This window comes from Falco punctatus (assembly GCF_963210335.1).
Source record: "Falco punctatus genome assembly, chromosome: 3".
Classification (NCBI taxonomy): domain Eukaryota; kingdom Metazoa; phylum Chordata; class Aves; order Falconiformes; family Falconidae; genus Falco; species Falco punctatus.
Window position 1 is genome coordinate 112609216 of NC_137582.1, and position 15774 is coordinate 112624989.

Consider the following 15774-nt stretch of genomic DNA (forward strand, 5'->3'; position numbering starts at 1 on the left):
CAGACTTTGATAGGAAGGCTATAAAGTCTTCTAGTCCATCTGCCTCTGGCCAGTGTGAGATCCTTCCCTGCAGTCCATTTGCATTTTGTCCAGCCTAGTTGTAATTATGCCAAGCAGTGTGGCTATTTTCTTGTCTCTGGGAGCATTATTCTACCACCTAATATGTTTCAATGTCAGGATTTTTTTCATGGTATGCAGCCTGAATTTCCCTTTTGTAATTTTGTTGCAGTTATCCTGGTTATATCCCCTTGAACCACAGCAGATAATTCCTCTCTGCAACTGGAGTTCACCTCGGTCAGATAGTCACAGACTTTTAGCATACCATTTAACCAAGCTTATTTACTTTCTTTAATCTGACTTTGTAAATTACTCCCTTCAGCCTGCTGATCATGTTGTTGCTGTTGTTGTTCTTGCTGTTCCCTGAATGGGTGCAGAACTGGGCTGTCATTCCTGTATTGCCAGACCAGATAGAACAAGCTTTCTGCCCCCATATATGCAGTTTGCAATTGTGCTACCTTGTTTGCATCTATACTGCATAATGTATATGTATCATGTTTACCACCCCCTGTTACACAGGATTGCTTTTAACGTTGCTCTCATGAGTCCCCTATGTGTAAAAATAGACCCCCACCCCCAGATGTATTAGCTGTGTGTTTCAAAAATGACTCTCGTGTTCTGAACCTTCTCCCTTGTCTTGCAAGGCCTCTCAGTGTTATTTTCTCCTCTTGCACTGGTGTTGCCAACTCCTCCCAGTTTAGTATCTTCTGTGAATTTCATTAACATGCTGTTTACTCCTTCTCCTAGATTACTAATGAAGATGTTAAATAAGCTCAGACCTAACCAAAGTCATCCTTGCAGCACTCACAAGATGCCTCCTCCCAGCTCAATACGTTGCTGTTTGTCATTAGCCTTTGTTTACAGTCCTTCAGCCAGTTTTCAATCCATGAGGTAGCATTCACATCCAGGCCAATTTGAATTAATTCTAAGCATATGTGAGACTGTATCAAAATGCTTTACTAAAATCCAAATATATTGCATCCCTTCATCCACTAATTTTGTAATTCTATCAAAAAAAGCAATTAAATTTGTCTGGCAAGATTTATTCTTTATAATCCTGATGCTGTTTATTGCTCATGGTTCCTTTATCCTCTAGATGTTTAATGATTTTCTCCTCCCTCTTAATATTTGTTCCATTACTTTACTGGAAGGAGAAGTTAAGACTAGAGGTATGATAATTGCCAAAGATCACTTGTGTGGTTTTTGTTTTTTTTTTTCCCCTGAATGAATCAGTACCTAGATTTTTGATATTTTTTTTTTGTCAGTTTCCTAGTCCCTCCCTCTTCTCTATGGCTTACAAAATAGCAAATAGTAATGAATCAGTTTGTGAGTTAATTTCCATTGCACTTCAGGACATACATCATCCAGACTGGCTGATTTGTGCATATTTGTATTTTCTAACCAGTCCTTTTATTTGCTCTTCTAGAAGCTCTTCGTTTTATCCCCGATTATCTGCTTTGTCTTTAGTTTTCCCATCCAAAGCAAATTTTATAAGGCAGTCATTTTTGACTCATCACCTCCAATTTTTATTGGACCCTCCTCCTAAGTACAAACACTCTTGTCCCTGATAAAACAACACCTTTGGCTTGCAGTAGCTTGGTTTCTTATCTCTTACCACACCTTTGCTTTCCTTCCATCTTCTCCCTGCAAGCCTTAACTGACTGCATGTATTCTGTATCCGCTGACCTTCCTTCTCCCGTACAAGTTTTATTTTCTTTTTCCTTTACTCTCAAATTGTTAAGAGGTCCCTCCTGGGACCACACAGGCTGCTGTTTGTTTCTTGCTTTCCTGCTCATCGGAGCAATTGTAGTTTGTTGTATCTTAATTATGCAAGAGTCCCCTGTTAAGTTTCAAATCCTTCCTACCAGTGTTTTTTACTTGACTTCTATATTCCCTGTGATTCTGGAGTTTCCTGAAATTACAAGTGTTTGTGCTGTTCTTACTAAGTCCAGAGAATCTCAGCAGTGGATAAGCAGTGAAACGAGGCTTAGTTGGTTTTGCCCTCTTGATCATTTCCTCCACGATGACAAGAGGCAAATCTTAGACAATGGATTTTGCTCTGTTTTTTGCAGGGCAGCATTGTTTATTCTGTACTTCAGGGATCGTGCTTTTCAGTATTTGTGCATACTAGACTGTAATTGTTATATAGGTGATACTTTGTCTCTCCCATCAGTGTGATAACCCTGTTGTTTCAAGGTGTGGGGGTAGGCAGATTCTGGGATCTAGATTCCCTTGGACCTCTGTTGTTTCTTCCTTTTGCTACTCTCAGTAAATTGAAAGGGGGAGAGGGGGAAGACCTGTAATGTTTCAGTAGTGTCCTTTTTGTCCGAATTGCCTTTAATTTGCTAACCTTTGATCGTTCCTCAGAACCTTGGCTTTTGTATGTAGATGCTCAAGACCACTAACGATTTTCATCTTTTGTTTCAGAGTAGTTCTGTATTTTGTTCCCACTAAAAGTGAATGGGAGTTTTTCAGTCAAGTTCAATTCGAGAGAAATTAGGTTCTTGTTCTGCATGTTCAGATCTATATAACAGGCAATAATCAAGCAACAAGGCCAGCAGTGCCTTTTGTGCAGCAGGGACAGTGGTGTTAGAAAAGAGAATGGTAGTAGTGTTGAAAAACAAAATCTGTGTGTTCCAACACTGCTTCTCTTCTGGGGCCTTCCGTAAGATGCCTGCTTGTCTGCTTTGGCCAGGTTTGGTACCAAGGATTTCTGCGATGCACAGTGCGACTTTCTTCATAAGGTGCATTTCCATTGTGTCGTGGAGGAATGCGGTGCCCTCTTCAGCACCCTGGATGGAGCCATCAAGCATGCCAAGTAAGTAGGAGAGTGCGAGTCTTGGGAAACCTTGAGAAAACTGTACAAGATGCACACTGCAGGACAAGAAGAGCCCTTACTGAGTCACTATTCAAGAGCAGGAATGGGGGCAGTCCTAAGGGCAGCAATTTGGGCATCCACATGCTTCCTGGGCAAATGTGCTCAGCTAAAATTTTTGCAGAACACTATGTCCTCTTCAATTTTGTTTTACAATACATGTCCTCAACTTGTGAAAAAGTGTTGGCAAGGCTGGGAATTGGACATTTGTGTTTGTCTATAGCCTGTTTGACAGACAGTGTGTTCAAGGAGACCCATATTTCTCACAGCACACAAATATACCATACAAAAAAATAAGCAGATACGGGAGGGAGAAGATCCTGTAAACACAGCCATTGTAGCTGGATACAGACTTTTCGTGGAGCAGACAGCTCCACGGTTTAGAAAGCATTTTAGTGTTCTTTGTCTTGTCATGACAAATGTCTTTTAACAAGTTTTCCCTAGCCCTTAGTTTATATGGTTTTGTTTAAGAGGTTCATATCATGTGGCTAAGAATCTGGCAGTCAAACTGTCCAGCAACCTCCTTCTCACCTTGCCATGTTCTTATATTGTAAACCCTTTGCCATTTCACATCATTTTGGAAAGTAGTAGACAGCGCAGAGTTTAGTAGCTGGAACTGTAGGCGAGGTGATTTGGCCTATATTACAGAGGCTGTGCAACAAGCTCAGAACTCTAGATGACTCTCGGGTGAAGAATGAATTTAAGATACGCTCCCACTGTTACAGTGAGGGGACTAGCAAAGGAAGGGTGGGATACTGGAAATTTTCCCTGTTGCAGATTTCTACAAAGCATAATCTGCAGTTCAGTACCACGCCAAGTTCCTTTTACAGGCAATGGAAGATTTGCCTGAGTAAAGAATGAGTAAGGCCTTCACCAGCTGGCCACATGACTGATTCTGAAGGGGTTTAAAGGGAAGGAGATGTTGCAACAGAAAGAACTGTTGGCACAGTTGGTCTCTGGCATTGGATGGTTCACTGCAACAAACTGTTGGCTTCTCACAACAGCTGTGGGAAGCTGCCCTCGTAGGCATATTGATCTTACTGACTGCAGCAATTCTCGCGTCTCTTATTTCAAAACATGGGTTTTGCACCTTTCTGTCTCCACCCCTCTTAGTGAATTGCCTTCTCTTCACAGACAATCTAGGAGGCCCCTAAATCAAGCCATCAAGTTTTCAGGGCCCTTTTAGAATTTAACCTGACCTAATTTGTAGACTCCTGCCACGTTCTTTTTGGTGCTTGATCAAGTTGAATGCAATGGTCAAGAATTTATGTCTGAATTACACTGTCTTTTTTTGCAGTTTTCACTTCCGAACTGAGGGTGGAACTGTGAAAAGTAACTCCGAGTCTCCCTTCTCAACTGCTACTGAGAATAAAGCTTCACTGGCCCCTTCATCACCATCTGCTACTTCTGTCACCATGGCAAGTGCTCCTGCCCTCGATGTGCCCACTCCAAGTCCAGCTACTGTGCCCTCTGCCCCCACACTGCTAGCTTGGAAGCAGCTGGCTTCAACTATACCCCAGATGCCTCAGATCCCAGCATCAGTGCCTAACCTGGCAACTTCACCCTTGGCAACAACTTCGCTGGAGAATGCCAAGCCTCAGGTCAAACCCGGATTCCTCCAGTTCCAGGAGAAGTAAGTTGCAGTGCTGCTCGCCTCCTTATGCCCTCTCCAGCCTTGCAGTCCCCTCTTTACCACTCCTCAGAGCTGTAGTACTACCTCTGTATTCGCCCACTGAGAGACCTTCTGTCTAGAAAGTGCTCTGGGTTTTATCTCACATAAAATTTACTTCTATAAATTCTAGAAAATACCTTCAGTTATTGTAGGAAAAAAACAGGATTTTCAAGCACATCTGGGAGCACCTTTAGGTATGAGTTTAGAGAGGAAATAAACTTGCTGACATCACTGAAGCTTTTTTCATACCTCACGAGATGTGTAAAGAAATACATGCATCTTTGCAGTATTTTTGACACTGAAGGCTACAGAGGAAGCATAGCATCTTCAAAGTGTTCAGCAGGACACCTGACTAGCCCACCTCCAGATCTTGCTACGTGTCTGAGGCATACCATGAGTTTCTGTGGTTGAGCAAACTTTGGTGGGCAACGGAGTGCTCAGTCATGCAAAGATGAGGTGTTATTGCAGCAAAGTATACAGAACTAACTAAGAGTAGATCTTCACAGATTGCTGAAAAGGAAGCTTGCTGGATTTGTGCTGGATTTGTCCCCAGTAAGCTCTGTGACCTTTTCCTAGGAATGCCATCTGTATCTCAGTATAATGCAGCTTCATTTTTTTTTTTTCTCAGTGAAGACAACTAGGGGGGTCAGGTAGTACAGGGGGCATAAGTGCTTGACTCTGCCATACTAGCCACGGGTCTCTCAGCAGCTCAAGGAACAGAGAGTGATTCTCCCTTTACCTCAGATTTGTGGAATTTTGCTGTCCTGGCTGAACTTCTGTGCAAGTGTAATGCGTCCCCTTAAATTCCTTGACTCTGGTTTTGTAGTGTTGGTTTACAAAGTAATTCACAAGGGAGGTGTCTGGCAGAAGGTAACAGACCTTGCTGCACTTCTTTTAAAACATTAACGAAGTTCCACAGTGTTGCTGTGATGTTGGTGTTATTTCTGTTACACAGAAAGAGGCATGGAAGTTACATGGTTTCCAGGAGGACACGAGCCCATGATCAGGTTAGGCATTACAGCTCAGTTAGTTAGTCAGGCTGGTGGATTATCAGTCTCTGGGTGGTCTACTGACAATGGTTTGTCTGCTTTCAAAGAAGTACATTCTGTTTCACATATCTGAGTAGGTACCATTGGGTAAAGTGCTTGGCATCCAAGGGATCAATGTTCAGCTGCCTCCAATCTGACCTCTGTTTGTGCAGTCAGAAATCCACGGAATGGGTGGGGGGAGCAAGGTACCAAAACCATTCAGCTGGTTAAAGAGGCCACTGCTGATTTTTGTCTAATCAAGGGGAAGCCCTGCCATCTTGCAATTGTGTGTGCCCGAAAGTTTCATTTCAGTTACACAAGATTGAGTTGGGAGAATCCATTGAGGTAAGTACAGGCAGAAGGGGCAAAACAGCATTGATCCAGATCTTGAGAGCTTTAAATTGGAAGTGTGGCCCTCAAAGAAAGACTACAGAACCCACCATGCATTGCTGTATTGTAATAATCTTAAGAGAGTGCACTAGCTTGGTGGAATTGCAGTAGTGTTGCCAGCATCAATTACTAAAGAGGAAGGTGGCTATGGGAGATGTGTAGGCCACGTTTGGAACAGAGGCTTCAGCTGGGCTCCCCTTGAATTAAATTTTGGCAAAGAAACAAATGTGTGAAATGAGTGAAGGTGATGATTGTATTTTGGATGTATTCCAGCGATCCCTGCCTGGCAACGGACTGCAAGTATGCCAACAAATTCCACTTCCACTGTCTCTTTGGGAACTGCAAATATGTGTGCAAAACCTCTGGCAAAGCTGAATCCCATTGCCTGGACCACATCAACCCCAACAATAATTTGGTGAACGTGCGAGACCAGTTTGCTTACTATTCACTGCAGTGTCTCTGTCCGAACCAGGTAAGAGCCATTCAAAAAGCAGTGTTCTAGCCGGAGTGTGTGGGGGAGAAGAGTAAGAAAGATCAAGTAGACCACTCAATAGGAAATGAGGCTGAGTGTTTCATTCCTCATCTAACTACAGAACCATGGAAGGGTCTTAATTACGTGGTCAAGCAAAATGCTTGGTTTCCATCAAAATGAAAATTGCAGTGCTTTTGTGTTTCTTTGACTTGGGTGAAGTGGACAAGGCAACTGGAATGATCTAAGAGACATGAGATAAAATAAAAATCTGTGATGAATACCAGGGAAAGCCACGAGTGAGTGAGTTAGGTTTGGGATATGTCGATGTAGAACAGTGCAATACAGAATACATGACAGCAATACAAAATGCACAACAGGGAGCAAGGTTGCGCTGCAGAATGTGGAAGATAAAATGGATGTGATCTAGAGTATCAGTTCAGGCCTCTCTCTCATGTCTCAGAGGGACAGCGTTAGGAGCAAGCAGATGAGAGTGTATTTGTTTTAGATACGCTTAAAGCAACTTGCCTGTTTGCTCCTCTCCAGCACTGTGAATTCAGGATGCGAGGGCATTATCACTGTCTTCGTCCTGGCTGCTACTTTGTGACTAACATCACCACCAAGCTGCCCTGGCACGTGAAGAAACACGAGAAGGCAGAGAGAAGGGCAGCTAATGGCTTCAAGTATTTTACCAAGCGAGAAGAGTGTGGCAGACTAGGTGAGTTTTCTTCTTTTTCCCCTGTCGCCTCTCTCATGTGGTCTGTCCCATGTCCAGGCTAAAAATGCCATGAGTTAGAGCCTGCGAGTTACGCTTAAGATGTATTTGGTCATTAAATCACTGAACAAGAAATGGAACAGAACAGAAAGCAGTTCCTGATCTGCCTGAGTTGAAGGATGTTTTCCCAAATAGACCCATGTTAAAGGGATAGAAACTGTAATATAGAGGATTTTATTTATATATACACATCTTGAGGTGCAGCTTCCCCATCGTTTTTCCTTTTTATCTATTTGTCAGTACCTTTTTTTGTACTTTGTAGTCTTTTGGGCCTACTGCATATGTTGGGTAGAGTTTAAGGGTGAGCTTAGGAGTAAAAAAATGCATAGGGGAAGTGCCTGTTCTGATGAGTGCCTTGTGCAAATGTTCTTTCTGTATCAAGGAAGTTGCTGCTTTGCCTGATTCCAGGCAGTTTCAAATGAAACCTCTTTTTAGCCATTGCCAGTGCAGTGTATTGAAAGGCAAAGGGCAGATAACTGGAGCCGCAGGTGTGGAGAAGAGCGTTCAGTAGCCTGCTCCCTCCTCCAAGACGATTCCCGCAGCCCCCTGTGAGCAGCAGGGAGTGCGGCGCTGTGCCTTTGTGCCGGCCTCCCACCAAGGCCCGGCCGAAGGAAGCGCCCGAGATGCAGCAGCACAGCCTCAGACTAGGGCATGCCCACTTGCCAAAATTGTTAGCAGCGCTGCAGTAGTTATTAGAGCTAGGTGCCTCTGGTGTAAAGATGGCAAAACGAATTCGTAAGAAAAGAAAGCAGAATGCATTCCCAGGGAGGTATCTAGAGCTGAAATCTCACAGCTCCAGCAGAGCTCTATCCTGAACTGCCTGGATTCACTTAACCCTTCAAGTTGTGTTTTGGCTTTACGGTATCACAGCCCCAGTCCTCCCTATCACTCCTGGTTGGAGCAAAGGCTGAACCAAAGCAGGGTTCAGAATAACACTTCTACAGCTGCTGTTCTCTCACATTGCAGGGAAACAGCCACAGTAACCAAAACCAAACTTTTCTTTTCAGTTTTGACTACATCATGAATGTATACCCAAATGGTAGCTTGTTTGTGGTAACCAGGGTAATGAGTGTCAACACGCCAGAGCCAGTACTTACCTAGGTCTCATTTACACGTCAGTAGATTGAGCAGTTGCTGTTATTTACTCAACTTTAGGTGTTTCAGGTGATAGCAGGGGCTAGACAAAGCAGGACAATGATACATGACACCCAGCCTGCTCGAATGCCCTAGCAACAGGCGAGCCTTCACCTGCCCTTTGCTGATACTGTTTCAGTCCCGCCAGCACTGTTTGTTCTCCATCCCAAAGAACAGCACTACGTGATGGGGAGGGCACATGAGGTGGGGCTGTGGGGGAGTGCAATACCTAAACAAACATAAGCTTGGCATGCGCGTAAAACACTATCTGTGAGCTAAAGATGGGCTGGGTGATTCAGGAGTCTTTTGGCAGCGAGGCATCTACAGGCTGTGCATGTGTCAGCAGTGTTTATTTTTGGGAGTGATGGGGTACATGCATCCAGCCGTATGTAAATATGCCTATAGGCTGGGCTTGCCATGCAGTAAACATACCAGGGGTCTGCATTTGCCTACGTAGATAGAGGCAGCATGATGGGCTGCTGTAGCTGGATGTGTTTGTATAGGTGTATATGGTCATACCAATATATAAATGCATGTCTGCTTCTCTGTACATCTCTATGCTTCTTATGTTGCATATGTATATACAGCAGGTGCAGAAAGCACTGGCCTGCTTTAAGGGCTGTGAATGTGTCTGAACACAATAGATTTTTTCGTATGTATGTCTGTGCATGTATAAATACATACACATGTGTATGGGTGGGGAGGTAGAGGTTAAAAATACGTACATGTGGAAGTAAAGGTGGATGGGTGTAGACAGGTGACAGACGAGTAAAACTAAGCCTGACTGTAGGTCTGTACCACTGTGTATATAAGGATACAGCCAAGGGATGATGGACAACCCAACGATTGATATAGCTGCATTTTACCTGTAAAAGGCATTATTTATCAGCTATAGAACGTAGCTCCCAGCATGCATGGTGCTATCCACGAGGAGCAAAATGTGTCAAGTGCTGTATGCCAGAACCCATATAAATTGCTTGTTGTTTAGTAGCTACCCCTATTACACAACAAATTTGGAGTAGCAATAAACACTTCCTGGCTCACTTCTGTCTGACCAGAGAACATACACTGTCCAGAGCTAGAGCTGTTAAGCGACTGCTTTTCTGAGAGCACACAGTTAAGGGGGGGGGGCAGGGAGGAAAATAACTTTTCATTTCTAATCTAATCATGAGCATGCATTTTTTATTTTAACTTCTATGCTATAGTTAAATATCTTGGGTTTGTTCTCTTTGTAAAGGAAAAGGCACTAGCTAAGACTGGAGACCATTAGGCACTAATAGATGTAATGTTCCTTTCTAACAAACCAAAGAGGGATGGAACTAGTCTGCAGCTCAGGCTCACTTCTTAGATCTGTGTCCATTGTAATAGTCTCTTGCAGTTGCTCACAGGCAAAAGGTCATGTTTCTTTCATTCAGGAGTGTTCCTGAAGAACCTGTGACCATTTATAAATCTTCAATCCACCAGAAATTCATGTAGGAGCAGCCTTGTCGGGCCCATCTCCATATCATCTTCCCTACAGTCCCTTTCCCTGTTGGTACCTTTCATGTACTACATACAATGGTTTTGTGTCTGTAGGTTGCAAATATAACCAGGTGAACAGCCACTTCCACTGCATTCGAGAGGGCTGCCAGTTCTCCTTCCTGCTCAAGCACCAAATGACATCCCACGCCAGAAAGCACATGAGAAGGATGCTGGGGAAGAACTTTGATCGTGTTCCTACTCAGGTGACTCACTGGTTATTTAAGTTGTAGATCCACAGATAGCGTTGGTCCCTTTGGTTGCTTGATGCAGAACTGCTTTAGTGCCAAGACACTTGTACCCACACTCTTTAAGGATCTATGTTTCCACTGGGGGACGTGACTGGGATATGTGAGTTCAGCCAAGGTAGCTTTACCTGGTTGGATTTCTACAGTACGAGGCGAGATGATGAAACACAGACATCAAAGCATTACTTAGTGTAAACAGCTTTTCGTTATGAATTATGGAGAAAAAGAACTGAGAAGGATAACACTAAAATACTCATATTTACAACTTATACTCCCTCCTGGCTCTCTCAGTATACACCAATTGGCTTATTAAAATTAAAACACTTAGGATGTGGAACAATTGAATGTGCTGGGTAAAGCAGACGTTTCCTGTTGTACATAAAAAATTATTTGCTGCTTCTACCTAGGATGGGAGAAATACCAGTCTCAAAATTTCTCTTCCCTTATTGATTTGGAATTAGTTTGGGGCACTCCTTGTCCTCTTTCAGGAAGTAGCAGACCAATGCAGCTGCATCTTTTCAACGGCAGCACTGAGCTGCTTCTCAGAATAGCAGCAGTCCTGCAGCCTCCTGCTTCTTCTTACTCCTTCGTTGCTTTAACTCCTGTTGGCTCTGGAGATAAAACAAGCTAGCTTTATTTAAATGCCTGTGACTGATCTGACCCTAAGGACGTCTTCTCGTACATGAAAAACAAAAGGGGCCATCTGTAGAAGCAAGATGGGAACCCCCTTTCGTTTCACAACATGGGAATGAGAGGTCCCTATTAGTTATTAAGTACTGCCAGTAAGTTAATTGTTTTAGTCTGCTGCTGTTGCATGTAATGAGTTCACAGATGCCAAGGAACTGGTGTTACTGTTGTGGTAACTTTTGTTCTTAACAGATAAGCTTAGGTAGAAGAATCAAACTTTGGAGAGATTTAACAAATAGATTTGTCTTCACTACTCTTCCAGTATGTGCCAAGTCTAGCTCCAAGAAATCTAGTACATGCTGAGCAGAAAATGCTGGTTTTGACCTCCACCTCCTTTCTCTGGCAATCCTGTGTTGCTTCAGCAGTGGAGAAGTCGTGATCGTGGCCTGAGCAATCCTGAGCATACAGTGCTAGTCGTACACTATTGCCGGGCTTAGCCTGTGGAGCAGTCCAGCAACAAAACAGGGATGAAACCACAAACCAGGGCATGTGGCAAAGCTAACCACATTGCTGTACTGCCACTGCCTTTCTGCATTTAAACTTACTGCTTCCAGTTTTTCCCATGCCTTCGTGGTGTGTTTGGATATGTGTTGCTCCTGGGTACCTGCCCATGTAACTCTCCTGAGAAGACCAGGCCAGGCCAGGCTGCAACAGCTGCGTGTGAACACCACATAGACATGTGTCACTGGTTTCAGTCTGTGCTCCCCTGTTGCAATGTCTCAGCATGCAGGCACTAGGACAGTCGTGTCAGTAGTCGTATTTCCAGTCTCTAAATGCAGCAGGACCTACACAGTAAGGTAGCAATGCCAAGATTAACACCTCCTGTTTTTGAATGCATCAGAATCCACACACCAGGATACTGGTGCCAAGATTAACACTCCCAGCCTCTGAGCGCATCACAATTTACATACCAGGATACATGTGCCAAGTTTAATGCTCTGAGCTCCCAATGAAGGAAGATTCATGCTCCTAGCCACGGTGCCATGGGTTCCACTCCCGAGCATGTTCCAGCTATCCCTCATGAACAGTGACAGAGAGAAATAAATGTGCAGACAGATGGTTTTGGTCTTGGCATCTTGCTTTTGGTGTTAAAGTCCCCATCCTGTTTTCTTGCTGCAGGTTATTGGCCACGCTCCAAGAAATGAAAATCTTCCCCAGGTTGGCAGCATGGCACCCAGCCCAGCCTCATCAGGAACCCCAGCTTCCTTTCAGGGACCCCCAAGCATGATGGACACTGAAACAGATGAGTACATGGATTACACTGGCTGTAGCCCTGGGGGTATCTCCTCTGAATCTTCTAATATGGACCGCAGCTGCTCCAGCACTCCAGTGGGCAATGAAAGTACATCAGCAGGTAAGAGAGAGTGGTGCGGTGGGGTGAAATGAATCACCAGTTGTCTGCTGTCTTGGGAGATAAACTCATGAAGGGAGGCCAAAGGACAACTGCACCTTAGAATGTAAACTGTACCAGCTTTGCAGTAGTGCCTCATACTAACCTAGCTCCCTCCATCATTTGTGAGAAGAGATCCATCAAAATCTGTGCCTCAAGCATCCATGAACGAACAGCGTATCTTTTTGCTCCCCTGAAGAGAGGTTTTTACCCTGTGTCTTGGAGTTGGATCTATTTAATAACTGATTTTTTTAAAAAAAAAAGTTGTGGGCCTCTCCTGTACTTGGCATTTTCCCTGGTACTTTTTTGTATTTCCTTGTGCAGCATCTGGAGTCAGGCACTTGCCTGTACTGTTGAGTTACAGAAAGACTGTACAACAGCAATTATTATATATAGGGGAAAAAAACCTACCACATCTTTAGAAAGCAACATATAAAAGCAGCTCATTGAGCTCCCTTCCTCCTGCAAAAACTCTTGTTCCACTTTGTGCAGTGTTGCACAGAGACCTCCATCATCCCCTCTTTGGAAGTAAGTTTCTGCTGTTGTTTCCTGTTTGCCAGGGTAACGTGTAGCCATCTCCCACTGACCTGTATTACGGGGTTATCTTTTCAGTAGTCAGTTATCTTTTATGATTCTGTTATCATCTAGTGGTGATCCAGGGATCTCTTAGCTGTCCTTCCCAGGGTTAAGTGTTACATTCCAGATAGGCTGCCTCAACTGAGTTTGCTTTAATTTCATACACATTTTGCTACTTTGCTTTCCCACACCAGTCGGATGAAGGTTATCAGATAGCACATCTAACCATTTGTCTGAACACCACTGGGTCATGACAGTGGTTGCCCCATGACATTAAAGCTCCTCCAAAGAGTTGTGGTGGGACAGTGGTTCCTGGTCCTCCTTGCCAGTATGCCGTCTGGTCCAAATCATGCTTCCTAGGAAATGGCCCTGCCACGGCTATTCAGGTAGTGAGCAACTCCACTGGCCCAAAGTGTAAGGACCACCCTCACAGCTATTAGTTGGTAGAAGCTGGCACCATATAGATTAACAAGGACCAGACAAGCAGGAATTTCTGTGTGAAAGCCTGCGGCTCTTGCCCTGTGCCACTAAAGCCACCTTACCTTCTGCAGAGACAAGCTGCCTCTTCCTGATGCTGTCAGTTCCTCACCTTCTGTTCCTTCTCTGTTACAGTTCTGTTTCATACATTTGTGAATGTATTTTCCATTTTCATCATATTGCTTCTGCTCTTGGGTTCTCATTTCAGTTCCTTTTTTTTTTTGTTTGTTTGGTTTTTTGTTTGTTTTGCTTTTTGTTTTTTGGTTTTTTTTTCTCTTTTTTTCCTTTTTTTTCTGCTTTTTTTCTCTCCACATTCTCCAGGCTGCCTGGTTCCTTCTACTGCTACTGCTGCTGCCGATGATGCTACCCACAATGCACCACAACCTCAACCACCATCTCTGCCTCCATCTTTCTCACAAGCCCTGCTTAGGTCTCCTCTTCCCACCCTCCCCTGTCTCTTCTCTCCATCTTGTCTCTCATACTCTCTGCTCAGTGCCACTCTTGGATCCAGCAGAGGCATTGTCATGCCTGCCGCCAGCACCACTGGGTTTTCGCCCATCATTGCCACTCCAACTCCAGTAAAAAGTGACGTTCCCTTAGTTCAGGATGCAGCAGGTAACACTTCTTTGCTTTCTCTCTTAGTGTCCTGTGCCCATCTCCTTCCCCACTCACCCTGCCTACACTTTTTTCTCTGTACCTTTGGGTCAGTAAAAAAGCATACGTCACTCTGTGTCTTATTTAACTTTACCCAAGGGCCCGTCCATGCCTACTCCTCTTGTTGGCTGACGCAGTAACCGCAGCTAAGGGTAACCAAAACTGCAGCAACCCACTGAGACACATTCAGATACCTGAGAGCAATTTCCACCAATTCTAAACTGTGAGAAAAATCTAACAAAAATCCTTAGTTAAAATGCGCTTTCAGCCTCTTGGTAACAGCAGGGTGGCCACAAAGCAAACTTCTGCTCATGCAGCATTAATGGAGCTTGGAATTCTTGTTTAGATTTTCCAGGCCACCCAGCCCAGTGCCCTACCATAGGCTGCTGCACACATCTCAGCAGGTAAATGAACCCAGTTCCCATATTTTTATCGATCTTGTAAGCTTCACTGCTTCCTATTCATATACAAAGCCATAAAATTCAGGGCAGCTTTCCCCAGCACAAGTAACAAAAGAGTGAAGTACAGTCAGTGTCACTACGATGACATCATCAGACAGCTCAGGCTGTTTCTCACACTCACTGTTATTTATATCTGCTTTTAACAGCTGCAGAAAATACATCTAGATTTTTAGTTTTAAGCTGCCGTGTTTCCCATGTGTGACTAAGATGAGAGATGTCTCAGGCTGGGGATTCTCATTCCAGCTGGGAGTGTTTTTTAGGGTGTGTCTCAGTTTTGGCTTCTTTTCCCGACTCCCAGCTCTTTTCTAGTTAATTAAGGGCATATTTGTGCTTAAAGTTCACACTTAAAAGAGGATTCTGGCAGCCTACAAATGTCCCAGTCATTCTTCCTGCCAGTTTTAGTAATGCACAAATCCAGGGTAGATGGTTGGGAGTGCAGCTGGAGGGCCATCTCCCCTTGGAAGTTTACAGGCTTTTCTCATGGGACCTGGCAGAAGGAGGAGTCTGTCCAGAGGACTGTGTTCAAATGAACAAAATTCACAAGAAACTATATTTTTTCTGGGTTGGTTTTTTTTAACTGATTTGCATGTAACCTGAAACATCTTAACCTTGTGCTGTGCTTTCCTCTAATTATATATTAATATATTTTTCTTTTTACCTTTGTATAGTGACATCATTTTTTTGTTTACATCATTAGTAGTTGAAAAGACAAGCTCAAGGCATGCACTTACCATTGAGATTTCCTTGGGATTACATCTGTTGAGGCTTGTAATCTTCACTCGGGTGCTAGGGACTGAACGTTGTCCAGTGGCTAAAGGAGGAGAGCGGACCAGGTTACACCTCTTTCATGCCCTTGCTGTGAAACTTTGCCTGTATGAGAAAACAGAATTGGTTTAACTATAGTTTTAAGCACATCTGTTTGAACTGTTGTAAAAGCTAAGCAGAAACACTGAGTTTAAACCAGGTAAAATTTAATTTGTACTTATTTCCCATGCAGAGTCTTTCCCTTAAGATGGCTTATGCTTATTTCTGTCTGAAGGCAGACGAGCTGAGCATTCATACTAATGATAAAAGATGAGATGTTTGGCTGTAATTTTTTTTTTAAGGAGGAGTTGATCTGGTTAGCAGCAATTTGTCCCAGCAGCGATGCACTTACACTAGTCGCCTGGAAGCGGACAGCTAGGTTTTACAATCCCAGATGTTTAGAGGGGGAGCAGACAGTTAATTGGTCACAGATTCTGTAGCTAAGAGCTTGCTAATTTAAAATCTACAGTGACAGAAAGCTATTCTTTCACTGGTAGCTGGTTAAATTAGCCTTAAAGTACAGTTTCCACCAGCTCCATATCACTGAGATGGTCGCACC

At 43.8% G+C, this 15774-nt stretch overlaps 1 protein-coding gene across 16 annotated transcripts in view; it reads left to right on the forward strand.

Annotated features, from left to right (window-relative positions):
• Positions 1-15774, forward strand: part of CASZ1 (castor zinc finger 1) — a 237057-nt gene that overhangs the window by 213561 nt on the left and 7722 nt on the right. For 13 of the 16 annotated variants that reach the window (XM_080380903.1, XM_080380893.1, XM_080380900.1 and 10 more), the window contains 7 exons: positions 2753-2875; positions 4230-4565; positions 6296-6494; positions 7038-7209; positions 9976-10124; positions 11973-12207; positions 13618-13911. In XM_080380903.1, the coding sequence (XP_080237029.1) occupies positions 2753-2875; positions 4230-4565; positions 6296-6494; positions 7038-7209; positions 9976-10124; positions 11973-12207; positions 13618-13911 (1508 nt within the window). The remainder of the gene's footprint in view (positions 1-2752; positions 2876-4229; positions 4566-6295; positions 6495-7037; positions 7210-9975; positions 10125-11972; positions 12208-13617; positions 13912-15774) is intronic. The other 3 variants (XM_080380897.1, XM_080380894.1, XM_080380895.1) reach the window with 1 other exon arrangement.